Below are 27,899 nucleotides of genomic sequence, written 5' to 3'. Positions count from 1 at the left end.
CTTTTAACGTAGAAAACCCAATGTGGGAAAAACCACGGGACCGTAGTCCACCTCAAACTTCCACTATCAATAATACTGATAACGGGTTTACAGTAGGTCTTCTCTAGAATAACAAGAGGATCATAATAACATCAAGAACATAGATCTTTGCTCAAGAATAACATATCTTCATCAATGGATCTCCTTTAAAAAGAATTCTAGGTCTCACAAAGTGGATATCACAGGAAAGTACCTTAGAGAGGGTAAACTGTAGATCAACACCGTTAGGATTGTAGAGTTTGCTGCAAGGATTTTCCACATAAAATTTAGACCGAAACTGACAATGTTTGGCTACTGATCGTCAAGTAAAAAACTCAGAAATTTTATTTTTTCTCTTTATTTCTCTTTCCTCTTTTCTCTGCATGTCGCCGCACGCCGCACGCTGCACGGGCATTCTGATCTATTTTCCTCACATTCTCTTTTTTGTTTTTAATTTATTTTATTTGCTGATTTGGGCTCAATAGGCTTAATTATCCAAATCCATATATATGGACCGGACCCAACAACAGCAGCGGCCCGCACCCATCACCGCCTCCACCAGTTGCCCCTTTTCCGGCAGGGCCCTCCTCACTGCCGCCAACTCCACCTCCGCCACCGCCGAAGACGCCCGGTTGCTTCTCTCAACCACGTCCTCCGCGGCAGCAGTAGCAGCCGCCGCCGCCGCCGCCTCCGCGACGTCAGTCCCCTCGTCCAAAGCCAAGTTGGGGCCGAGGTTGGGCTTGGGTTCCTGGAGTGGTTGACCGCGGTCGGTGTGGTGAAGGAGGAGGAGGAGGAGGGCGTGGCGGGCCTCGTCGCGCTCTCGGGTGGCGGCCTCGAGCAGGCGGGAGAGGTGGAGGCCCCGGGACTCCATCCTCCGGAGCTCCTCCTTGGCCGTGGCGCGAGTGGACTCGAGCTCCAGGGTCGTCCGGAGGAGCGCTTGCTTCAGCTCCTCCGCCGTCGCGACTCCGTCCGCTTCCTGCCATGCATTCCAACCTATCATGGCTACAAGCTCTAGTTTCGAGAGGTCGGAGGAGGAGGAGAAGAAGAGGGAAGATACCTGAGGTTGCCAAGGCAAAGACCATGAGGCGGCGAAGCTGGCGAGAGGCGGAGGCAAGCGGTGGAGGTGGTCCATGTCGGTTGCTTGTAGGCGGCGACCCTCGTCCAAGCACAAGCCAATCCGATTCTTTCTTATATGAATGCGGCCGTCAGCGTAGTACACACGAGACACCTCATCCGGATTGACGCTACATAAAATGTCATTGATGCCCATTTCAACTTAGAAATATGACGACTTTAGATCTACACTTTTCCTAGTAAATTAAAATGCATTGGTTCTTCAAAGCATTTCACAGGAATTTCTTACGATAGGATTCAAAAACATAGCATACTTACGATAGGATTCAATAGTACGTGCGATTTCTTGTCTGATCATCAAAATCGAAATCAAAATCAAAATCAAAATCGTCCACGTAAATTTGCAGGTTCAGCGTATACAGCTTCGAGATATGTGGCATTTTCTCTGAAACCGTATCCATCAGTTTCATCAACCCGAGACATAAAATCCCCACGTATCATCTTTCCCTGCAAAGTTTATTATTAGAAATGTCGCGGACAAAAGGAATACATGCAGAAAGGGATCATCAAGTAGGATTACGATACCAACAAGCAGAGCCCAGACAAGCAATCGGCCCTATTGTTCTGATGGAGAGAAGAACCTTCAATTCATACAAATTTTATACCGTTTTCAGAAGAGATGATGAATCCAAAGCTATAATCATCTCTTGAGAATGATAAAGAAAAGGTCGTCTCATGGATCTTACCTCCTCGAAACCCGACCTCGAGTTGCTGACAATCTTTTATTGCGATGAGTTTGCTCGCCATCTTTTATTTCAGTGCATATTTGCCAGTTTAGCATGGAAAATGGTTGCTGAAAATTCTCAATTTGATGTATGAGTTTGATAAATGGTATAATGGAGGTTGGCTTACTAGTAAATAGCGTTGGCAAAGTGATTGCCGAGGAGGTGACCTCTGGGCTTTTATAGTAGAGAGGAAGGCCACGTATTTTTCGTTTTAGGTGGCCAAGCGAAAAGCTCAATTCCCGGCTTAAGGTAGTTTACAGTTGGTTGACTTGACTGACTCGGACCTATTGCAACCACTTTATCAAGCACAAGGTAAGTAAGAAACATGCACCTAACCACAAACTCAAATCCAAGACAATAGGGTGGAAGCTTTCAACCACCAACAATACCTCTTTTCCTTTGGTAGAATAAAGCCAAGATATCTTGGATTGAAAGAGGATATAGAAATACCAAATACTTTTACTGACTGATTAGGAATAGGAGATACAAAACATATTTATCCATTATATTATTGATACTGATCGTCAACAAGTCTCCAATCATAATGACATATCAGCTTGTTTTGTCAAATAATATGATAATATTTAAAATCAATCTGTGTTTAGAACAAGATCTGTCATACCGAAATGTATCGCTTGGTACGGGCGGTACTTACCGGTCCGACAGATTACCGGTACGCGGATCGCCCGGTACCACTACAGTGCTACAATATTATACTGTAGCGTAACTACAGTGCAACAATGATATACTGTAACAGTGTTACAGTATGAAAAAATATAAAATTACTTGGTACATTATGGTGTACCGCTTGGTATGCCCTGATGTACCGTTTGGTACACCGGTACTGTATTGTACCGAGCCTGAGTCGAAATGTCGGTACGATACGGTAAGACGAACTTTGATTTAGAACAATCATTGATTGGAGTCCATGTCCCCAACCTAACCAAATGATGACTGATGTTCTTGTCAAATCATTTACTTATGATAAAATCCTCACTTCCCTCTAACAAATGGGGAAAGGTAAAATTCCCGAATCGAATAGTTTTAATATTATTATTATTTTTTGACCTTCTGCTATAAAGCACAATACTGCATTTGTCTTCCCTTTTATTGATAATTCATTTGTCTTCCTTTTTGTTGATGTTGCATTTGTCTGCCTTTTTATTGATAATGCATTTATCTTTCATATATATATATATATATATATATATATATATCATGTGCATGTTGATAGATACCTTCTTATGTTTATCACCAAGAAGGTAGGCTAATAACTCAAGAGAATAGTATTAATCCAGGCCTCTAATAGGAATTCACATAGGCTTAGGGAATAACTCATAGAAGGATCTTGTGTTTGAGGGAATTTTCGATTCAGGAATACCGTCCTTTAATTTTGTAGTATCTGAATAAGTGTTTTCTTTTAATAGAATTGTTTTTTTATTTTTTATTTTTTAAATGACGAACTCAAATTCCAAGTAAGAGTGCCTCAGACAGCACGAATTCTCAGAGGCCCATCAGAACCGTCCATTGTTTCATCAGACGGATGATTGAGATCAAAAGAAACGATCGAAGGATATAGACTGGCCCAGCAAATAGACACGTCGGTTTAAGAAACCCAAGTCCGTTTTTGAAATGGGTGCACCAATCTTGAAGAGATGCTTTCCCATTTAGATAATCCATATTTCATATTCGTAAGTGGCGGTTGGTGATTGCTATACTCGGAGGCTAAAGGCATCATTACATAGCGCCGATTCCCACTCGCTCTCACTATTTCTTGGCGAGCACCGTATTCCCGATGCCCCACTCCCTCTTCGTTCCTCTCACCGGCGCTTCTCAATTTTGAGGCGTTTAATAATGGCGGAGAACAGCAACAGCATGGGGGAGAGCGACAAAGATGGATCCGCCTCCTCTCCCGCGGGTAATTTTCGCGACCCTTTCTTCTTCTTGGTTGGGTTCGTATTCGCGGGTTGTGGTGCCCCGTGATTTCGTACTGTTGTCTATGCCGATGGGGTGTTTGAATGATTGATTTCTTCATGGAGTTCCACCGGCGTGTTTATGTCGCTGCGTTCTTTGATACTCGGGTGTTTCTGATGTAACCGATGTGACAACGGGAGGTTCTAATTAGTTCGAGGGTCTGATTTCGGAGTTTGGTATCAGTTACTCTGATGGGTTTTGAGGCGTCACGAGTGATTTAGGAAGAGGAATGAAATCTAGCGGTTCCGGATAGATAGGTAATTTACGGCGGTGGTGTCTCCCGTATCGATTAGAGGGCTCGTAACTAACTGGGAATTGTCCGAGAACGACCCTATTGTAGCGAAAAACAAGATTTGGGAAACAGTATTTTCTAAACATGTAGAAATATCTAGTCACCGAACACTGGCTTTAGTCGTAGCGCTGGATTTCTGCTGGTGCTAGATTGACAAGAGTCGCTGAAAATTTTTCTTTCGATGGAGTGCGATTTTTAATTGCCAAGAAAATGTTGTTGACCTAAAAAACATTCTAAAGAGCAGAACTTATCAAGCGGTGATCGTTGATCGGTTCTTTGGTTATTTCCCTTTTTTAATCATGGTCTTTGTCCAGATCAGAGATGATTTTTTTTATATTAGTACACTTAGAATAACATCTTCCAGCTGGTACCATCACGCGCAAGACAGGTTGTTTTGACTTGATTGAACCATCATCAGCTTTTCAGTGAGTTTAGGTTCTTCCTTTGTAAGTTTTCTTTTGAACAAATGTGACAAGTTATCATTTTCCTTGTACGAAGATTATTCTCATTAGTTACCAACCAGGTAGTATAGAACTGAGATCTGCTACTGATATATTTGTGAATATAAAGATTGTGTGATTTGCTAAAATTTCATAGAGAGAAAATATGTATGTTTTAACAAGAGAGTCCTCATGACTATTATGGTTAACCTTGGTCGAATGTGTCATAGGTAGTGGTAGTGGTGCTCTCCATCTTGGCTAACCTCAATTATGTCCTTTTAATGTGGAGCATCGGTAGTGTATCTGTTTGAACAAAATTTATTTTATGATTGTTCTATATTTTCTGACTTCTATAGATAAAGTTACTTATTGGGATGTGCTCTCTGTTCAGAGACTAAACTTGTGTTTTTTTACATTAGTGGTTCCAGGGCAACCCATACGGAAAATAGAAAAAAAAGTCTTTTTTTCTATTTTAATTCATTTCATTTACAAATTTTTTGATGTATTCAGTCTTCAAGTGTGGAAACCACAGGACTAGAAGTGGTAGGATTGATTTTCATAATTATAATTAAAGTGAAGTATGTCGAAAGTTTTTTTGAATACTGCCATGCCAAGTTGAAAATAAATGTCCAATAGCAAGTTTCCTTTCATGCACTATGTTCGATATCAAGAAAAAGTGGTTCTGTGTTCAACGGGGACTCATTTTCTGATGAAGAAATGGAAATGCCACTTTGTAAATTTCTTACTTCTTGGTGCCAAATTGCAACATCTTGATTATTCCTCTTTTGATTTGTTAAAAAATGCTGAGCTACCGATGAATGATACTGCAGTATGTAGACCACCACATTTGCTAATGCATAGTAGCTCCTTTTGTACAGCTTGAGAAGTGGAAAATATATTTTTAATACTGTGATGTAGCATCTAAATTCTCTTTCTGTTGTTTCAGTCGAGAGAAATCTTCCTAGGGCAAGCACAATGCCTAAAGGGACAAAATATGCTGAAAAATCAGAGACTTCCTCAGAAGGACCAAATCTAGAAAGGTCCAAAACTGAGAAACATGGGCAAAATAGTCCACATGATGACCCAACAGCCCAATTATTTGACGACAAGATTCCTGACAAACAAAAGGTTTGACCCTCTTGGCCTTCCTTATTTCCTGGGATGTATTAATATTTATATTATAGGATATTTTTTTAGTATAGCTTTTGATTGCTGAGAGATTATTCTTATTGTGCGTCGCTCTTTACATGAACAGTTTTAAGTTTTATTACTCTAGTTAACCACGACCTTGTTTGGCATGTTTGCTGCTTTAAAAAAATAAATGAAGCAGAAATTTTGAGGGGTACCCTAGGTCCATCTTCTCAGTTAGAATAGAAGAAGATGCAGCGCTTTAGCAATTGGTGAGAGACTATGTTGGTGTTATGCTTAAATGTGGATTTTAGATCTGCTGCCTGTAGACGAATTAGATCGATGGTTGGTTATTATAATTTTAGTTCTTAAATGTGTCAACAAGACTGATGAATTTTAATTTATATTGCTGAATTCTGTCCTGTAATTATAAGCCACAGAATATTTACTTTGATTTATGATTTGAAGTAGAGTAAAGATTTTAAAGGACAGCAGAAAAGAAGACGGGAGGAAGGATTGGATGACTGCTGTCCATTTTTAGCTGGTTAGTGAGCCATATCATCTTCCCAGATATTCAATGTATTTGTTCTCTTAAGAGACTGTTCATCATGGTTATTAATTTTGGATAGTGACTTCAAAACTTAGAAGCCACATGTAACATAGTTAACAGTCGAAAGCTCCTATGCATGATTATCCACCACAAGAAGCCTTTAATTCAAAATTTTCTATTTGAATTTTGGTTATGTGGGTCTTTTCCTGCCATTTAGCTCTGTCAAGAGTAATTTCTCTTTGAATAGTAAGATGTCATTTCCTTAAATTTTTAATAATTTCTTTGGTCTTACTCAAAATTTACGACACCTTGACTTAATTATTTGAACACCTCCTTTCTGGTGTGTTATGTCTAGTCACATTGAACATATTGCAGGGGCTTATGTTAGTAAGTTCTCTGTCCTTGTTATGCAGCTTTTGCTTGCGAAACACTCTGTTCTGTGATGCTGATAATAAGTTTGCAATAAGAAGACTTCAGAGTGTGCTAATGGGAGCTTGAGAAGGGCCGAGAAATATGTTCCAAGCATGATGGAATGCTGATCACTGCTTTAGGCCACAATATAACCATTGACAATCTGGACATGAGCTTCTTTAAGGAAAAAGTGAAAGTTTCCAGTACAAATTGACTTATAATTGCCACTTGATTTATGAAAACTTGCATATTCAAAATTGGAACAAAAATTTCCATAACGTATGATGTTGTTATAAGTTGTAACTTACAAATTTCCCGAGATGATGGACCCTTTTGCATATAGAACAATCTAGATGGAAGCCAAGTACTTTTGAAGGATTGGTGGATGGTGGCCAACATAGGCTTAGGGCATGTCTCTAAATGAAGCCAAATATGCACAATGACAGAAAGGATCAAACCAACAATGGGAAAACAAAAGTCATTGTAGCATGAAAGTATGGCATTTTTTGCAGCTATGTAGGTTATAGCAGCCAACAATGGGAAATCAATGCCATCATAGCTAGATGTTGATACACAAATAAAGATTGATGACCAACTGAGAAAAATAGATTGGAAATGGATTGGTTTTAAAATTTATAGACATGATGGAGAACTAACCTATTATTCATTGTGTGGTTAAGCATATTTAATGATAAGAGAACAGACAGTAAGTTCATCCATGAAGATAGATCATGAACTGGACTTTAGATGCACCCCAAATCAAGGATTAATTTCCTCGGGGTAGAATAAAAAGGGAAAAATCTAATTTACTAGGCATTAAAACCAAAGGGTAGAATAAATAGTTAACGCTTAATTTGTTTCTTCTATCATGTATTGTTTCTCCTCTTCTTTGGTGGTCAAACTGGAATGAGACCACTGAGCCACGTAGGAGAGAAGTGAAGCACTAGCGAGATACCAATTCGACGAAACTCTGATGTGGCAAGTTTCATTTATTCCTCCCCTTTCATATCCACTTCTCCACTTCTTTGATGAATATGCTACAGTAGGAACACTTGAGTTTTAATGGAGTATTGTGGCAAGATAAACCCAGGTTCTAAACTGAAGAAGCCTAAAAGCCCATAACCAAAGCTTATAACTAATTGATTTTAGACACTGAACTGGACTGGCTTGGTACTCATCCATCTGAAATGAGAGAGGGAAAGAAAAGAAAAAAGAAGAGATAGAAGAAAAATATAAATCAATTTATGCTTGTTGCTCGTTAAATTCTGAGAACTTCATTTTTGCATGCCAAATGGTACATTTTGCTCAAATGGGTAGTGGGCAATGAGAATTTTATTTTTGCTCTGAATTATTCCTTCTAACTAAAAGCTGGGTGGTCCCAGCTACTTGGCTTAAGCTGAATAAGTTCAGTTCCTTTACTAGTTTTGTCCTTATACTGTATGACATTGCAATGTTATGTTTTTGTCATCAAGGAAAGCTTGCATCATGTTGTCTTTGTAAGGGAATCTTTTCAGTTATATTGGGCTTTTTTGTTATCTATTTTTATGGTTTTTCTTTTAATTTTATATGATGCGGATGAAGACGTTAAATCAAATAGCTACAGTGAAGGATGATGGGACTGTTGTGGTAGATGTTCCAAGCAATTTTGAAACCAAATCAATAAATTTGAGATCTGAGAATATATATGGTGAAGCAGTTGATGAAGAGCCAGTAGATTTGCCTGATCTACAGTATCGACCTCCGATGCAAATAGTCATTCTTATTGTTGGGACACGAGGTGATGTGCAACCATTTGTTGCTATTGGAAAACTTTTGCAGGTTAGTTAATTTGTGATGTATTCTTCTGTATTACTAAATCCTAACAATTACCATCGGTCTAATTTTGGATTTGTAACTTAGTTCAGGCAGTGTTTAGTAAGTAGATTTACTTCATATTTTTTATTAAGAAAATTTCCAATTTAAATTTCGGAAGTGCCTAGTAAGATTTATCAACGTTTGTTGTATCACCCAAGTCGGTATGGTGCGGATGGTATGGATTGGTCTAACTGACAACCGAGAAACGGATTGCTTGAGTCCTTGTTGACACGCCTGAACGTATCATGTGTCGGTACACTGGTATAAGCCTGGTACATACAGATCTAACAAATCTCCGAGACGGATCCAGTACCCGAAATGGTGCCCCCTGAGATTTATAGTCATTTTTATTTAACACTCTGGAACTTTGTTAATTGTTTGTGCATGGTTTTAATTTTTCTTCTTATGCATCGTTGGTCTCATCAAAAGTTCCTAGTTTTATACATCTTGATCCAGTATTTTGAGTATCCCATTTGGGCATTTGAGACATGGGAGAAATAAAAAATATTTTTGTCCTATTAGAACAAAGGCTAAGAATACTTGTCAGCATTGTCCTTCATGTTTGTCTAGTCAGCATTGTCTTTTGATATTGGACATCATTTCCTTATGCGCAGACATTTGATTTTCATTACTTTCAGAAGGCAGTATTATTGATTTATATGTACTTCATTTTTTCAGCATTTAGCCTCTTTGGACATTGTGTTCCACATGACTGCCCCATGATTATGAAATAAGTTTCTTTCAGGCCTATGGTCATCGTGTTAGGCTGGCAACTCATGCAAATTTCAGGGAATTTGTTTTAACTGCTGGCTTGGAGTTTTATCCTCTAGGTGGAGATCCAAAAATTCTTGCTGAATGTATGTGAATAATTTAGTTAGTTATTAAATGTGTTTGACAAATGTATTTCCGGATAGTTCAGCTCATGGATTGGTACTTTTTCAGATATGGTTAAGAATAAAGGTTTCTTACCTTCTGCACCATCGGAGATACCTATCCAACGGAAACAGATTAAAGAAATTATATTTTCCTTGCTTTCATCCTGTAAGGATCCTGATATTGGCACCGATGTTCCGTTCAAAGTCGATGCTATAATTGCAAATCCACCCGCATATGGTTAGAATCTAAACTTCTATACTATTAGCTGAAAGTAGATTTTTTATCTTTTCCTCTCTTGGTCTTGATTTTAGCAGATTAAGATATGTCAGCATCTATTGTTTAGCCTCCAAGAACAGTAAGAAAGTAATATATAATACACTACATAATCTTATGTTTTTTTTTGTTTGTGCATTATATCATTATATTACACAAGGTTTGCAATTATGGGCCATGGTTAGACCGATTCGAGTCTGGTCCATTCCAGCATACCAACATACGGTGTGCTAAAACATACTTTGGTATTGATGGGGGAGGGAGAGAAACAAAGGAAGAAAGAAGAAGAGGAAGAGGAAGGCGAGGATGAAGAGGTGTACTAGGAGTTGGCGACGGGCGCATGGGTGGTGGCGAGCAGAGGGCGACAAGCAGACATGGGAGTAGCGATGGGTGAAGACGTGAGAGTCACAATGCACAAGCCAAGCCCTAGTGTAGGGTTAAAGTTAAAAGAGAAAATAATAATAATAATATAATTATACCGAACCAGATCGGGCCACCCTATTTGGGCTGGTCCGCATACTGGTTGGTGGTCGGACCGATAAAAACCAGTTGAACTATACCAAACCGGTGATATTGCAATATATGATATTACAGTCATTATTTATGGTGCTACATCAAGCGACAAATAGTATGTTGTCTTATGGGCAGGGTAGATCCATGAATTATATGCAGGCGGCCATTCTAGTGAATCAATAATTATTGGCAACAATTCAACATCCTAAGAGAGTGATATGTTTTGGCATATCTCAGACCAAAATGAAGGAAAAATAATTTAACAAACGAATGGAGTACATGGGCCATATGAAGTGGAAATAAGTCTAGGATAACTGAGGGAAGGATTTATTTAAAATAATGAAATTCCACACCAATATCATACTCGCACAGACAAACAGGCTTTCACCTCTCCGATAAACTGAAAAAGGCCGACTAAGACAAAGTACTCATTGCACTTAATAATGGCCCCCAGGATACCAAATTCTCAACTTTTCTGGTTTGTTGCCTGAGATATCATTGGCTTATTTGGTATATCTTGAACAGGATCATTGGGTAAGAGCTGCTGCTTAGGCTCTCTGTTGCAAACAATGTATATACCAACTGATTCATGCTGGTCTTTTGAGGGTGGCATTATGGGGTTTGCTGCCAAGGCATATGCCTAGGCACAGGAACAGGCCTATGCAATGTAATAAAATCTAATGATATCATCGCAACATGGTTGGAAAAAGGTACACGTGTTAAACATTAAGGGTATTCTGTAACAGGACTAATTCAAAATTAAAATCACATAAGCTTTACGTCTCTTTGACATCAAGGTAAAAGTTGTGATGTGATCTACTGCTGGACATCAGTGGAGTTTTTAACAGGATATGATCACTTTGCTTTTTTTACCTATTTTGGTCTTAGAAACAAGCTGAGTATTTAAGAATGAACCTTGATCATTTTATTCAGATCCAGCAAAGCCTGAAGTTAAACATAGTTCCTCCTACTGCTGAGCACCATATAACTTCACTAGTCACCTCCTTGTATTTCATGTGCTACATTTGTGTGGTTAGTTAAATTACTTGCTTTCTCAATCTGCCTTGATAGCACAAGATGTTTATTGCTCGTCTCTACTTGTATATGGTTATAGTGGTTTAATAGATACTATAAACAGACTGCATTGAGTTTATGCTCATGTTTCGTCATTTCCATAAGGACTTATTTTTTTTTTGTTTTATATCCCTGAGGAATGATGATTCTGACTATCGACCTGGATGACTGCATGTTCAGGGCATACACATGTGGCTGAGGCGCTAAAAGTACCAATTCACATTTTTTTTACAATGCCATGGACGTGAGATCTTATTTCCCTTTTTCATTCTTTGTGTATTAGCATATGGTGGTTTACATTATGGCTATGTTTGAAGTTGGTTTTAGTAAAAGTAGGTAACTTGCAAATCTATATGCACTGCCTGTTATTACCTTAACCTAAGAGCTGAAGTGTGCCTGATGTGACATTTTCTTTCACATTTTCAGACCAACTAGTGAATTTCCACATCCTCTTTCCCGTGTCAAGCAATCTGTTGGATATAGAGTAAGAGAAATATATTTTGCTCTCCTATTGTTTCATTTGTTATATTTTCTGTATTAAATTAAAGAGTGGTTAACATTTTCTGTTTAACCTAGTTAAGATCTTGATGTTATTGTGTAAAATTCTAAGCTAATGTGAAAGTTCTTTCTTTGTGCTTTGATGCCAGCTTAGTTTCTTTCATTACCTATCTCGGCAGTATACTGCATGATGTCATAATAATGGCCTATGGTTTTTTTTTTCTACCTATAGCTTATATTCTGAAGCCATTGAATCAATTTTCGTGCTTTTATCTGGTCTTGCTTTTTAGTATAATCTTGAGTTGTATGTAGTTAATGACCTTCTTCTTCATATATTTTACTATTGGTACTCTCTTCTCATTGATATAATTCTAAATAGTTTATTTCCTTTGTTTTATTCCTTGATCTTTGTAGATTTCACCTGACTTTAATTTTACTTAATTATGATTTTTGTCTTCTTTTGCAGCTCTCGTATCAGATTGTTGATTCTGTGATTTGGCTTGGAATATGCGACATGATAAATGATTTTAGGAAACAAAAATTAAAGCTGCAACCTGTGACTTATTTAAGTGGTGTACAGACTTCTGCCTCTGACATACCTTATGGGTATATCTGGAGTCCCCATCTTGTTCCAAAACCAAAAGGTTATTTTTTGAACTTAGTGATCATTGTTTAAACATATACTTTGAGTATAGATGTTAACTCTGTGACTGGCTCATGAACTGGGCAATTTCTCCTGGTCTAGTCTGAAATCGAGCTTACCACACTGGCATACCGGGCAATAAGCTGACTGGTAGCCTGTTGTACCAAACAGTAAGTCTATCATCTGATACTTGCTTCTCCATGGTCCATCGCTGCCGCCTTCCCACCATGTTGTTGCTCCTCCATTTGTTCGTTTGTGTAAGGGCCTCTCCTAAACTGCTTGCATGCATTGTGATCTCTTCTCTACTGCATGCACACTCCTCTTCCTTCTTTTGCCTCCTCTTGCTCTCACTCTTGTTCTAGGTTCATCCTCCTTCTCTTCCTCTTTATTATGCTCTGCTCGTCTATATGGTACCAAACGGTATCAACCGTTGATACATTTATCGGTACCAATATCGTGCCAATCTGACCATCAGTTGTTATGGATACCAACTGAGACTTTAATTCTTGGATGTATGATGACAACATAAAATTTATCCAACTATAAGAGGTCAGCTTGTAGTTGCATGTAAATGTATTTTCATAATTTTTGTCAGAAAAGAAATGATGGCACCAATTTCTGTTATTTTTTTTTTTGTTCTTGAATTGGTATAATAAATTAAGTTGCATTAGCTTTTCACGTTATAGACAACAAGAGCGTTAGTCATAACTCTTTTTTTATATATTCATAAACTGACCTTTCTGAAAGAATTTTTACATTTTTGATATTTGGTGTATGGAAAAGTGTAAGCTTCAATTGTTTTGTGTGGTTACTATTTGCGATTGAGGACCCAAAATTGATGTGGTTGGATTTTGTTTCCTTGACCTTGCATCAAATTATGAACCGCCAGAGTCACTTGTAGATTGGCTGAATGCTGGTGAAAAGCCTGTTTATATTGGGTTTGGTAGCCTTGTAAGTTCATTTTGCTATTATGATGTTGGTCACCCTTTCCGCAAATGATATTTCATTGGCTCTCCATAGCTTCTGCAAAGTATCATTGCAGCCATATTGAATTTATTTTCTTTCACATTTGTTGACTGTTGCCTTTATAGTTTTTTATTTCTTCTCTTAAAGCTTATTAGTACTCTAACTGGTTATTTGTTAATAGGCACTAGTTTGTACTGCATAATTATTCTACCACTATAGATTGCAATTGCACGTCTTTTTCTCAAATATGTTGTATGAGCTTTTATATATAAAGATTGGTTCCTTACCTTTTACTAGGCATCCTGGTTTCAGATCACATCACTGTTATAGTTGGTTTCAGGAATTGTCTACCACATGTTTGAGAAATCTAGAGTGGTTCTTTACTTCTTTTGATGTGTGAAATGTTTCTTAAATCCTCCTTGAAAGATACTCGCAATGGCATTCCCCTTCTGTCTTCTAGGTTAATTACTAGTTATTACTGACATAAATAAGTCTCAATGTGCATATCTGCTGCAAATTCTTATATCAAAAGCTGAGTTGTCTGATGGGGTGCCCAGGTTAGACCTTGATGATCCTGTGCCAAAACGTGCTGAAGAAATTTATTTTGCAAAATTATCAGTTATATAAAATGTCTCTTCAGTATTTGTATGGAACATATAGGAATTAATATGGAAAATTGGAAGTAATCTTTCTATTCACTGAGGGTTACAAGAACCCTCCAAGATCCTACATTCGCATGATCCTCATTCACTAGAGCTCATCCTTTTGGCAGATATCAGTTGAATTATCTACACACCGTCACGCATGATAATTACTGCTATACGAACGCTTTTATCTTATTGACTAAGAGTGCATTTGGGAACATATTTGAAATGTGCATTGATGGTATAATGCACGTTTCAAATATGTATTGATGTTTGGTAAATTTTTTGAAATCATATTTGGTCTGAATGCTGTATTGCAAATATTCAAATGTTGATGCTACCTCGGGGTAGCATCGACAAAGGCAGCATCGCATGCAACATTTGTGGGATGCTAATGTAACTTTTCAAATTCCTAAAATCCACTATGACATTATATAAAATTACATAATGGCCAATATAATTTAGTGAGAAACCAACATGATTTATATCTTTTATAAGATGAAATTTTATTTATTTATTTTCGAAGGTTTTTTTACATTCATTTATATGATTATATTATTTATTTATTATATATCCGGGCCATATGAAATCTTTTGTAAGATTACAGACATTTATTTATTTACTTATTAATTTAAATAAAAATATGTATTTCCTTTTGAATAACTATTAAAAATATTAAAAGGATAAATTTGTCTATAGTATTCAATGAACTTTTGAAATCTAATTTTACCAAAAAATAGTTATGTCAATGCATATTTAAAATATAATTTTTATCTGTTGTTTACTAAACTGTATTCTAGAGTTGCATATTCTAAAGTTCTAAACAGTATTCTCTAAATGCACATTAAAAATATAAATATGTTCTCAAATGCAACCTAAGTCAGTGTTACTATTTTTTTTATGCTAATGTATTACATTTTCTCGGTCAATATGTTATATGCCACAAGGACATAAATATTGGAGTATATGTTAAATAATTATGTCGGACTCTTGTAGTTTAGCTTGTAATAATTCGGTTCTGAGTTTTACTGTTTGTCAGGAGAATGAGTTGCAGCCTAACCTATTTATCTTGTAATCTAGATAGACTTCGACCATAATCACTAATAATCTTCTGTTTGATAATGACACTCAGCTTTTAAGGATTTGTTTATTCTGAAATGAGACCTGGAATTAGCGTTGAGAGAACAGAAGGAAAGGAAAAAAAATTGGTTTTATTTAGTTTCCTTTTTGTAGCTAGTTTATTGAGCATCATGTAAGGATTTGTTTATTTTTGGATAGACATAGAATTAGCATTGGGAGAACAGAAGGGCTTACACTGCAGGAATAATTTTATTATGATTTCAAACATCTTCTCATTGATATAATTCTAAATAGTTTATTTCCTTTGTTTTATTCCTTGATCTTTGTAGATTTCACCTGACTTTAATTTTACTTAATTATGATTTTTGTCTTCTTTTGCAGCTCTCGTATCAGATTGTTGATTCTGTGATTTGACTTGGAATATGCGACATGATAAATGATTTTAGGAAACAAAAATTAAAGCTGCAACCTGTGACTTATTTAAGTGGTGTACAGACTTCTGCCTCTGACATACCTTATGGGTATATCTGGAGTCCCCATCTTGTTCCAAAACCAAAAGGTTATTTTTTGAACTTAGTGATCATTGTTTAAACATATACTTTGAGTATAGATGTTAACTCTGTGACTGGCTCATGAACTGGGCAATTTCTCGTGGTCTAGTCTGAAATCGAGCTTACCACACTGGCATACCGGGCAATAAGCTGACTGGTAGCCTGTTGTACCAAACAGTAAGTCTATCATCTGATACTTGCTTCTCCATGGTCCATCGCTGCCGCCTTCCCACCATGCTGTTGCTCCTCCATTTGTTCGTTTGTGTAAGGGCCTCTCCTAAACTACTTGTATGCATTGTGATCTCTTCTCTACTGCATGCACACTCCTCTTCCTTCTTTTGCCTCCTCTTGCTCTCACTCTTGTTCTAGGTTCATCCTCCATCTCTTCCTCTTTATTATGATCTGCTCGTCTATATGGTACCAAACGGTATCAACCGTTGATACATTTATCGATACCAATATCGTGCCAATCTGACCATCAGTTGTTATGGATACCAACTGAGACTTTAATTCTTGGATGTATGATGACAACATAAAATTTATCCAACTATAAGAGGTCAGCTTGTAGTTGCATGTAAATGTATTTTCATAATTTTTGTCAGAAAAGAAATGATGGCACCAATTTCTGTTGTTTTTTTTTTTTGTTCTTGAATTGGTATAATAAATTAAGTTGCATTAGCTTTTCACGTTATAGACAATAAGAGCGTTAGTCATAACTCTTTTTTTATATATTCATAAACTGACCTTTCTGAAAGAATTTTTACATTTTTGATATTTGGTGTATGGAAAAGTGTAAGCTTCAATTGTTTTGTGTGGTTACTATTTGCGATTGGGGACCCAAAATTGATGTGGTTGGATTTTGTTTCCTTGACCTTGCATCAAATTATGAACCGCCAGAGTCAATTGTAGATTGGCTGAATGCTGGTGAAAAGCCTGTTTATATTGGGTTTGGTAGCCTTGTAAGTTCATTTTGCTATTATGATGTTGGTCACCCTTTCCGCAAATGATTTTTCATTGGCTCTCCATAGCTTCTGCAAAGTATCATTGCAGCCATATTGAATTTATTTTCTTTCACATTTGTTGACTGTCGCAATTTTCTATCATTGTTTCAAATATGTATTGATGTTTGGTAAATTTTTTGAAATCATATTTGGTCTGAATGCTGTATTGCAAATTGCGATAGTCAACAAATGTGAAAGAAAATAAATTCAATATGGCTGCAATGATACTTTGCAGAAGCTATGGAGAGTCAATGAAAGATCATTTGCGGAAAGATCGTCATAATAGCAAAATGAACTTACAAGGCTACCAAACCCAATATAAACAGGCTTTTCACCAGCATTCAGCCAATCTACAAGTGACTCTGGCGGTTCATAATTTGATGCAACGTCAAGGAAACAAAATCCAACCACATCAATTTTGGGTCCCCAATCGCAAATAGTAACCACACAAAACAATTGAAGCTTACACTTTTCCATACACCAAATATCAAAATGTAAAAAATTTTTCAGAAAGGTCAGTTTATGAATATATAAAAAAAGAGTTATGACTAACGCTTTTGTTGTCTATAACGTGAAAAGCTAATGCAGCTTAATTTATTATACCAATTCAAGAACAAAAAAAAAAACAACAGAAATTGGTGTCATCATTTCTTTTCTGACAAAAATTATGAAAATACATTTACATGCAACTACAAGCTGACCTCTTATAGTTGGATAAATTTTATGTTGTCATCATACATTCAAGAATTAAAGTCTCAGTTGGTATCCATAACAACTGATGGTCAGATTGGCACGATATTGGTACCGATAAATGTATCAACGGTTGATACCGTTTGGTACCATATAGACGAGCAGAGCATAATAAAGAGGAAGAGAAGGAGGATGAACCTAGAACAAGAGTGAGAGCAAGAGGAGGCAAAAGAAGGAAGAGGAGTGTGCATGCAGTAGAGAAGAGATCACAATGCATGCAAGCAGTTTAGGAGAGGCCCTTACACAAACGAACAAATGGAGGAGCAACAGCATGGTGGGAAGGCGGCAGCGATGGACCATGGAGAAGCAAGTATCAGATGATAGACTTATTGTTTGGTACAACAGGCTACCAGTCAGCTTATTGCCCGGTATGCCAGTGTGGTAAGCTCGATTTCAGATTAGACCAGGAGAAATTGTCCAGTTCATGAGCCAGTCACAGAGTTAACATCTATACTCAAAGTATATGTTTAAACAATGATCACTAAGTTCAAAAAATAACCTTTTGGTTTTGGAACAAGATGGGGACTCCAGATATACCCATAAGGTATGTCAGAGGCAGAAGTCTGTACACCACTTAAATAAGTCACAGGTTGCAGCTTTAATTTTTGTTTCCTAAAATCATTTATCATGTCGCATATTCCAAGCCAAATCACAGAATCAACAATCTGATACGAGAGCTGCAAAAGAAGACAAAAATCATAATTAAGTAAAATTAAAGTCAGGTGAAATCTACAAAGATCATGGAATAAAACAAAGGAAATAAACTATTTAGAATTATATCAATGAGAAGATGTTTGAAATCATAATAGAACTTTTTTTTTCTTGGAAAAAAATAACATGTAATTTTCTGCAAGCATTACTATCAGAAAGAGCAATTTATCTTTTGCTCCATCAATTTTACAGCACAAAAAATAACATGTAATTTTCTACAAGCATTACTATCAGAAAGAGCAATTTATCTTTTGCTCCTTCAATTTATCTACACACTGACATGTTAAGGTCATTTGACAAAATTTTAACGAGAGAAGGTATATTTTTCCTTCTAAAACACTTCGACCCCAGCCATTCTACCTTGCGTTAAAACCGAATTTGCTGCTTGATTATAATCCCTGTAACATTAAGAGAACATTACAATTTTAACTTTGACAAATTTTAAATAGAGTAATCCTTCTCTAGCAACAGGAGCTTCACATTGCAGTGCATATTACACATACCTCAGATCCTGTGTGCCTCCTAGACCTCATGCATATAAGATGTTTTAGCAAATTTAGTTGTTCAACTTGACTATTTGAATTTTGTTGTGGTCATAACTCTATAGGATTTAATATCATCAATGTCTATGCCCTCCTAGTATCGGTACTCATTCTTATTTTAAACTTTTGTGTAAATTTGTAGCCTGTTCAAGAACCTGGAAAAATGACAAAGATTATTGTGGAGGCACAAAAAATTACTGGTCAAAGAGGCATCATCAATAAGGGCTGGGGTGGCCTTGGAAATTGTGAGCGTATTGTTTATATGACAGTTCTTTTTTCTCTTTGTTGCTTATCCTTCTGAGATATTTTATAGAAGGATGTTATTTTTCAGTGGCAGAACCCAAGGATTACGTGTACCTGCTGGATAATGTTCCCCATGACTGGTTATTCCCGCAGTGTAAGGCAGTGGTAAGCCATGCAACTTGACACTTTTGATTTGCTGATGCTACTTTTTGTTGCAGTGTTACTCCAAGATCTTCTATGACATATGAAGAAAATTTCAATATAGAGTTCAGGTACCTGCTATAGCAGGAATCATAGGGTACATATTAGTTGAGCATTGGCTCAAGTCTCTTGAAATAAGGAGGATCCAATCAGTGTTTTCAAAAGGTGCTTCGGCGAGGTGTGGCTCGAGCGCCTTGCAAAACCTTCAGGCGAGATGTTTCGATGAAGTGCTGCTTAGGCGCTCGCCTGAGCCCTAGTGTCGAGCGCCTCTGGCGAGTGCCCAAGTGAAGTTGGGTTGGAGTTTGAGCATGGTTCTATGGAATGAGCAAGTCAAACCCACCCTCCCGAGAGACAAACCCAAAGTGAAACCATAACACAAAACCCGCCCCCCCTTGGAAACAAACCCGAAGTGAAACCCTACATCTGTCGCCGCTGCCTTCATCCGTAGCTTTGTCCGCCTCCCTCTCCTTCCCCCACCTTCCTCAATAGTCGTCGGTTACTCCTCTTCTCAATTCCCTCTTTAGAACTGTTTAGCGTTGGTTAAAACTGTTTAGCATCATATTGATCCACTCTTTAGAACTCTTTAACACTAATTATAACTCTTTTAGCACTATATTGCAAGGTTCGCAATACCGTACCGTGCCGGTGTTTTGACCTGGGCTTGGTACGGTACAGTACGGTGTACCGAGCAGTACACCCAGGTGTACCAAGCGGTACACTTGATTTCAGTCCATTAAACCCTCTGAAAATACCTGAAAAAAAAAATTAGGATAGGGTTTTCAGTCCGTTACTGCTATAGTGCGGTAACGGTCGAAATCGATCGTTATCGAGTTGTACCGGGCGGTAACGGTCGAAATCGACCGTTACCGAGTAGTGCCGGGCGGTAACGGTCGAAATTTCGACCATTACCACCCGATAATACCCCGTATCGTCCGATACGGGGTTTTTTTTAACGTACCGCCCGGTAGCGGGCGGTCATGTACCGATAGCCTGTCGGACCGGTACGTACCGCTCGTACCGAGCGATACAATTCGATATTGCAGACCTTGCTATATTGACTCACTCTTTAGAACTGTTTAGCACTGGTTAGAAACTTGTTTAGCATAATTCTCCATTAGTAGAAACTAGATTGTGTCATTTTTATTTTTAGGATCATATTTATCGATCATAATATATAATTTTTAAAATTTAATATTCTTGAGCGCCTTACTTCGTTCGGGCAGGCGCTTAGGCATGCACCAAGAGCTTTTAAAAATACTAGATCCAATGTGGACCTACAACATTGTTTGTTGATTGATAGTGGTGAAAATAAATTGATCAACTATTCAGTTGAACAATTTTAGTAATATTGATATTGTAGTATTATTCAAGTTTTTGAACTATCGCTTTTAGCTTCTCTCAATCTTCCACCAGTATGTTTTTTTCTTTCCGTCAACTAAACACCTTATATAATTGAAAAACATTAATCGAGGGAATATTGTTTTATGACTACTTAATCCAAAATCTCCAAAGCTGCTTAAATATGTGAAGCTTTAGTGATTTACTTATGTGATTGGCTTTGCTATTCCTTTATGAAAAAATAATATTTTTTGGAATGAGACAAATGAGTGAGACCCGATATATCAAATTTGCTCATTTGCTGCTGTTTCATTGTATGCTTTACAACTAGACATGATTGGTCTCACTGCCAACAACAGAGCTAGATGTCCTAACGGCATGTTGATGAATGCCAGCAACACTTCATATTTGAACTGATTTTTATCTTTTGTATATTTTCAGGTGCATCATGGTGGTGCTGGAACAACAGCCGCTGGGCTTAGGGCTGCTGTATCACTTCTAACTTGCTTTCTCTGTCTTGCTTTCTTTTTCTTTTTTCTCATATTAGAGACCGTAAAATTTGCTTATGTACATACTTGTCTACATAACGTTGGTTTTGTAGTGCCCAACTACTATTGTACCTTTCTTTGGTGACCAACCTTTTTGGGGAGAACGAGTGCATGCCAGGGGACTGGGACCCCCACCTATCCCTGTTGATCAATTTTCACTAGAAAAATTGGTTGATGCAATAATGTTCATGATGACACCGAAGGTTAGTAATCGGCCTTTCCAAATGTCATATGATTATTTTGATATTTGTGCTTGGTGAGAACATGATAAGACAAAACATATGACCATGATTTGTGGTAAAAGACAATGGTGGCTAGTAGGAGAACCAGATGCGAGAGATAACTACCAACTACCAATTACAATACAGTGGTGAGGCTTCTGAAAAATGCAGGAGTTGTCAGAGATGTTCTTTTACAATTGCAATGAGAACCAGATGTTCTTTTACAATTAGGACTCTACTTCGTTTCATTGGAAATGTTGCTCCTACAAAACTCGTTGCAGAATGTATCCAAAACCTGCAGCGATTGGATTATGTGTTTCTGTGAACTTTCAAACAGCAATATTTATTATTGGAAACCTTAGTTTTGGTGAATCAATCATTTAGTCTCCTTTTGTAGTCTAATGTATGTGGATTTTGCAAATTTACAGGTGAAAGAAAATGCTGTCCAACTAGCCAAAGCCATGGAAACGGAGGATGGTGTTTCTGGAGCTGTTAAAGCATTTCTAAAGCATCTTCCTCCAAAAATCTCACCTCAAGTTACACCTGAACCGTCAAGCTTCGTGGATTTCTTGGTTGCTCCTATTAGAAGGTGTTTTTTTTCACCTCAAGTTATATTCTGTGCATTTTATGTTGTTAAAGAAAGGCATTTATGGTGGAACATATATCTATATGCTAGAGTACATATATCTTACCCTACCAGTTATTAATCATCCCATGCCATCCCACGTGCTGGCTTTAATTTTACGCCATAATGTACACGTCCTGGCCATTCCGGTTCGTGGAATTCCTCGACCCCTCGGCTTTCCCATAGAGCAAGCGACAGTGGATCCCACGAGAGTCACTACCGTTGTGCTGCTGCCACGCCATCACGTCACAGGCTAAACATAAAGGCCTAAAGCAATGAGAACCGGTGCATTTTGTCTTGGGCGGAACGGGACAGCAATACACGAGAGTTGGTGGTGGGTTGGTTTAATTGTCAACGGAAGAAGACAGAGAAAGAGAAGATTCCTTCACTTTTAATTTAATTAATTGCTCGATCAAAGAAGTCTGTCGAAAAGTGACCCAACACAGGTCAAGTCACAATTAAGAGACACCCCAACCTTTGTTTTCACGCATTGCTTTGTACTAAAGTGCGGTGTTGATTGTGCACATCACGGATGATTATAAATTTTTTATCAGGCCTCCTGTTTGTTTAAACAACCAACTCCAACAATTACATCAAAAATCATACTCTTAATGAAATTAAGTTTCCTCATATTTCTTTTCATATCACTAATGGTAATTATCTAACATCTTTTTATAGGTTTTCTTATCACCTGCTCGTATCATCATAAAATATTCTGTAACACCCTTGATTAGTCCCACATTGAAAGTGTTACAACATTTTGGTCAATAGTTTGGACCAAACGAAATTGATAAGTCAATTAGCCCATTAGATATGAAGATGTCAAGCCTTCGAGTGAGGGTGATTATAACACCCCTGATTAGTCCCATATTGAAAGTTCATCAAACCCTTATAAGCTAATCTTAATCTTGCTCACTTTCAATGTAGAACTAATCAGAGGTGTTACCCACTTTCGATGTGGGACTAATCAAGGGTGTTACATATTCTTTCTCATATAAACCTCTATCTAAATTATTCACTAATATATTTTTTTTAATATAATTTCTCTATTCTTTAAATAAATAAATCAGGAAAGAATTTTGTAAAGAAGGAAAAATATAGACAGGTCATTTTAGTCATCAACCAAATTGACAATGAGAGTCGTCCCCCTTAATATCGAGCAAGGATTTTATTAATCCTCCTTATTGATATCTCTTGGGAAAACCTTGACATTAACAATTAGTCAAAGGATTTTATTAGAATTGTTCAAAGGGTGGATAAACTCGTGAGGCATCACAACAAACCCAAATTGTTTGGACCAATTGGGAGGTAATAACTAATTAATCACACGATATTAGTTTTCTATACATACAATGCACGAGCACATACAAAAATACATATCTCTAAGCTTCAAGTCTCGCAACTATCAAATGAATGATTTAACGTGGCTAAGCGAATGACATTTTCTGCTTATTATGATTGCATCCATTCTATGATCTATCTATATTATTGATCTTATCGAATTGTCCATGATCATATCATATCTAATATTTTCTTCATACTATTTATAATAAACTTCATCAAACCGTCAATTATACAATAACCTCGTCTATATGATAAAAAAAAGAAAATCAAGATAGCATCACCACTAAATCAATAGGATCATTGATTTAGTGGTGATGCTATCTTCATCTTAATTGTCCTCGTGGAGAGCAAACAAATAATCCAAGGTGATGATTTTGTGGTTATCCTTTTGTGTGTTCATTTATGGTTAACGTCAATATTCTTATCTATTTTGGTGATTCAGATATGATGAGGAAAATAAAGTTGCATGAACTTTCAGCTTTGTATGCTAGATAGGTTATAATGATAAATTATTTGTTTTCATTCTTGTGCTACTTAATGCTCCTATTGATGGATCTTCCTGTACTGGTGCAAATTCAGCATTCATGCTTGAGAAGTGATATTGCTTTAGCTTTGGGCTATATGGTAAGAATTGCATTAAGCAAGCATTTGATTAAAGTTAATATGACTTATGAAGCAGAAATTATGTCTGTCCTATTCTTTGTCGTTTTTCATTGGACCTCCTCTTGTTAGCTGCTAAAGAACTTGCTCCCAATTTCTCTGATTAGTATCTCACTTTACTGAGTAGAAACACTTATGGTGATTGGAAGTCCATAGTCAAGACTGCAGGTAAGATTTAGTATTGTTGCACCTGTGGAACCAATCTGTAAGATCTTTGCTTTTATGTTGCTTACATCTATCTATTCATACTTGAGCCATACTTCTGTTATGTTGCTATAACTTGGAGTCTATTTTTTTGTAGAGTGCATGAAATGGAGATGATGTCAGTGGGTCTTTCATGGTATATAAGCAATTAGGCCATACAAAAGCATCATTAACAAGTACAGAGGGTTATAATCCCAACTATTTGGGGTGAGCTACATGAATGAATCCTTTTCATTTATTTCTAATAACAGTGATATCCTAGTGCATGTTCTAATTTGTATTGCGTGAAAATCCATCTTCTAAATTATGGCAATGTATTTAATGGCTATTAGATGACAAACACGCTATTCCTTCTTCTCCTTGATTGATATTCATGCTCGGGAGAATAGAATGTGACATGCACTGGTGGTGTTGTTATGTACATGGAACTTTAAGAAGAACCTTTTTCCCCATTTTCTTGTTATTTCCAATATTGATTTAACATAGTCACGATGTTTACGTTGCGATGGAATGTTATCAAGCAATTAGGCAAGCTTGATTCTCTTAGCCTATTTCTGTGAATTTTGGCATTTTGTACTGTTTAGGTCCTGATACATGTTATAAAATTCTCCTTCTGTTTCGTTTCATATCTGTTTCTTGTACTGTTTAAGTCCTGATACATTTTGTACTATTTCTAGGTATTTCCAATATCTGTTTGTTCGTATCAGACTCGTAGTTTGTGACTTCGATAAGTTCTATTTTCTCGTAGCTTGTTCTTGTTAAAGATCCAAACTGTTGGTGGAAAATTAGACTGCCAAAAGTCGTGGATCATGTCTATGATCTTCCTTTTGTTCCATTACTTTTTCTTCTGATTGAGCAAACTTTTACTCCATAGACTATGAACGTCCTGAAAGCCACATGCCATTGTGCAGTTGCACAAACATTTCACAAGATTAGTGGGAAATAGTATCATAGCTTACTCTCTCTTATTTCAATAGCTGACTTGAATCTACAGCCACATGGGATTTACTTTAAATTGTCTTCAGTGAAAAACCTTAAGAGATTAAGGTGACTTTCCGGGATACCCTGCATGTTTTATCAAATATAATATGAATTTATATGTAGCAAAAGGATGATTCTTCATTTCCTTGAAATGCAATGGTCTATTCTTGGAATTAACAGTGAAGAGTGGGTTTTCCCTTCGTATCTGTCCATTCTAAGGGGCAGGACACTCTGTTTCTTCTGTTCTCTCACATCAGGTAACCATGCTAAACCACTATTAAACATCAACTTGTCCCAGTAAATTCCTATACTGTATAAAAGAGGCTAAACCTCCAAGAAGACTTGTTTGTTTCTTGGTGCAGATCATGAAGTCACTATGAACCAGAGCATGTCTTTATGAGTAGTCCTTGATTTGCTTAGTGCAGTTTGAGACTTCACCCCCAGTTCAAGGTGCTCAGTTGATGGTGAACGCTTGGAACAGGTGTCCTGATTTTTTGGTAAGGTTTGCTTTAATCCAACTCTTGTTTTGCAATTAATTTACATTGCATCGTTACAGTTCGTCCATTTTGCATGTGTATGTGTGCATATAGTGGTGAAGTGATGAAGGCAGGAATCTATTTTTACGGCATCTTGCAACCATCTTGTAGTTATTGGTTTGTCTTTTTCTTTTTGTCGATCATAAAATTGGGATTATGGTGGACCTTAAACGGGCCATATACTTGAATAGGTCAAATCCGTTGAGACCCGAGAAGGTCCAAACAGGCCGAGGGATCAGTCCATGATCATATACTTAGGCATTTACCACATAATATTTGTTTTCTTTCTTTATTGTTTTTGGCCTACTGAATGTAATTAGTTTTCAGTGTCAACTGGAGCAACTAATGTTCTATGGAAATCCAGGTCAAACTCTGTGGTATCAGTCCAAAAAGACACATTCGGAAGTCAAGATCTATTGAAAAAAACACAATAAAAGGAAAAAAGGGTTATATGACAAGAAATGACAAGGTAAGAAAGGGATCTATTGGAATAAAAAAGAATTTTTTTTTTTTTAATGTTTCTCTTGCCATTAAAGAAGACAATGATCTATTTTTCAGTGACTTAAAATACCCAAAGATATATGACAAGGTAATCTAATTAAACTGATTCACATGCACTGTTACTGTTCTTGTCCCCATGAACTCATGGTATGCAAAGGAGTTATGGCCACTCTGCATATAGAAGAGACAAGAGGAGAAAGCAATATGAGGTACACCAAATATAAATTGATGGTTTGCTGTACAAAGTTAAGTATCAGGGTGTTAATTGTTGACCAAGATAGTCATGTAAACAAATATATGCAATATCATCTAACAATTTATCTATCTATACAAATCTTTGCATGAATAGACATCACCTTTTGTAGTTTGGCATCAACATGACAGCCAATTCCCACACAGGTATCTTTCATGCTCAAAGTACCTGACAACTGTTTGACAAATGTTGTGGGTCTTCCCTGAGAACAATCCTGTCGACAAATATCCACATTGGCAAGAATCTGCATGAGCCACTAGGAGATCTGTACATATTCTTCTCCTTTTTACGGATGTTGCATGATTCTGCTGAGAACGATAAAGTCACCAAGATGAGTTGTAGCAACATTTAGAGCATGTCAATACATTTTGGCATCATTTGGACCAAGCATTTTGCTTGATTCATCTTGAGAAGGTTTTTCAGAGCAATCCAAAGGCTGTTCCCTTTACTTTTCTCTTATGTCATGTTTGTTCTGATGACAGGTAGATGTAGATGGAGGACATGTAGGTTAGCTTTCTGTCATCAGCCTCCAGAAGAGTGGAGGATGAGACTTGTTCCAAATGGTCCAAGGTCCGCAAGGAGGTCAAGCCCAATGGCTGTAGGAAGATGTAGGGCTGGGTCATGTTCAGACTTGAAGCAAGAAAGAAGGACCTCAGAGCTCCCTTCTCTGCAGGACGAAGATGTAAATGCTGGATCCTACTGATTCATATCCAAGTCAATTATGGCCAACAAGTCTTGGATTCTTGTGAAAATTCTTGTGTCAGAAACCTCATGGTGTTCCCCCACCTAACATTATTTTTGTTGTTTTTCTATACTCTGACATGTGCATTATCTTCTTCGACATTCAAAGATCAGATCCTGAGAGTACAAAACTTTTCAGTATTATCTTCTTCATGCACAGAGAGAAAAGAAGGGAACTAATAGAACCTAGCAGAATGATTGCAGCTGTGTGCCACCAACCAGCATATTGGCTTTCTTCTTGTAATGTTAGAAGATTGATGAAAAGATTAGGGTTAGCTTGACAATTATGCATGGGTAGGTCAGCATGAGAGCTACGACTTCCGACTCCAAGACAAGATTGGAGAGACCATCCTCACTTGCCTCACAGTACTTACAAAGATCACAACTTGAGATCATACTGCATTCTGGTCTGCATCCTATTCAGCATTCACATGAGACCAAATCTCCAGCTGAGTAGAACTCCGAGATCTCTAAGTTAATTGCTTTCTCGTCTTGATCGTATTGTTATGGACTTAGTTGATTTTGCTTAAGTCATGCGGTACCTCTTTAAATGTTCATTCCTAAAAGATCAATCTTTTTTAAAAAAGATTAATGATCCCGTTTATAAAAGAGAAAATATTTTACTCGAAATTCACAACCATTTAAGCAAGCATAGTTAATACAAATTATAAATATAAACTTCGTAAGTTTTAGATGATTAAATGAGAAAGGGTCTAAGGTGATCCATCACATATAAAACAAAATGAGTTTGTCAAACCTACCATCAACCCTCAAGTATTATATCAAATATCTCGATTATAATTTTATCTACGACGACAGTATGATCATTCCTTACATTAGTTATAGTATAGCCAT

The 27,899-nt window shown here is 37.1% G+C and overlaps 2 protein-coding genes across 18 annotated transcripts; one reads left to right on the top strand and one right to left on the bottom strand.

Moving 5' to 3' along the window:
• Positions 1-368: 368 nt before the first annotated feature.
• On the bottom strand, positions 369-1,384 carry LOC103985054 (uncharacterized). Its single transcript, XM_065107337.1, has 2 exons — positions 1,076-1,384; positions 369-994 (listed from the first exon to the last, which is right to left on the bottom strand). The coding sequence occupies exons 1-2, from the start codon at positions 1,286-1,288 to the stop codon at positions 506-508; spliced, it is 702 nt and encodes a 233-aa protein (XP_064963409.1). The 5' UTR covers positions 1,289-1,384; the 3' UTR covers positions 369-505.
• A 2,190-nt stretch (positions 1,385-3,574) lies between these two features.
• On the top strand, positions 3,575-27,182 carry LOC135612384 (sterol 3-beta-glucosyltransferase UGT80A2-like). Of its 17 annotated transcripts, none has more exons than XM_065108641.1 (15): positions 3,575-3,795; positions 5,530-5,711; positions 8,254-8,490; positions 9,272-9,383; positions 9,469-9,639; positions 11,443-11,506; positions 11,689-11,746; positions 12,227-12,403; positions 16,472-16,603; positions 18,791-18,893; positions 18,980-19,056; positions 20,872-20,919; positions 21,032-21,181; positions 21,628-25,510; positions 26,786-27,182. In XM_065108641.1, exons 1-14 carry the CDS (start codon positions 3,732-3,734, stop codon positions 21,904-21,906), a joined length of 1,854 nt encoding a protein of 617 aa, XP_064964713.1. In that variant the 5' UTR covers positions 3,575-3,731; the 3' UTR covers positions 21,907-25,510; positions 26,786-27,182. The 17 variants fall into 17 exon arrangements, with proteins under 17 accessions (XP_064964713.1, XP_064964711.1, XP_064964710.1 ...); XM_065108639.1 differs by lacking the exons at positions 12,227-12,403; positions 16,472-16,603 and having other exon boundaries at positions 3,579-3,795; positions 21,628-21,788; positions 24,130-24,239; positions 25,376-25,510; XM_065108638.1 differs by lacking the exons at positions 12,227-12,403; positions 16,472-16,603 and having other exon boundaries at positions 3,579-3,795; positions 21,628-21,788; positions 24,130-24,239; positions 25,194-25,510.
• Positions 27,183-27,899: the final 717 nt, after the last annotated feature.

The sequence above is a fragment of the Musa acuminata genome, chromosome BXJ2-5 (genome assembly GCF_036884655.1).
Source record: "Musa acuminata AAA Group cultivar baxijiao chromosome BXJ2-5, Cavendish_Baxijiao_AAA, whole genome shotgun sequence".
Taxonomy (NCBI): domain Eukaryota; kingdom Viridiplantae; phylum Streptophyta; class Magnoliopsida; order Zingiberales; family Musaceae; genus Musa; species Musa acuminata.
This window is presented reverse-complemented; position numbering and strand designations above follow the sequence as displayed.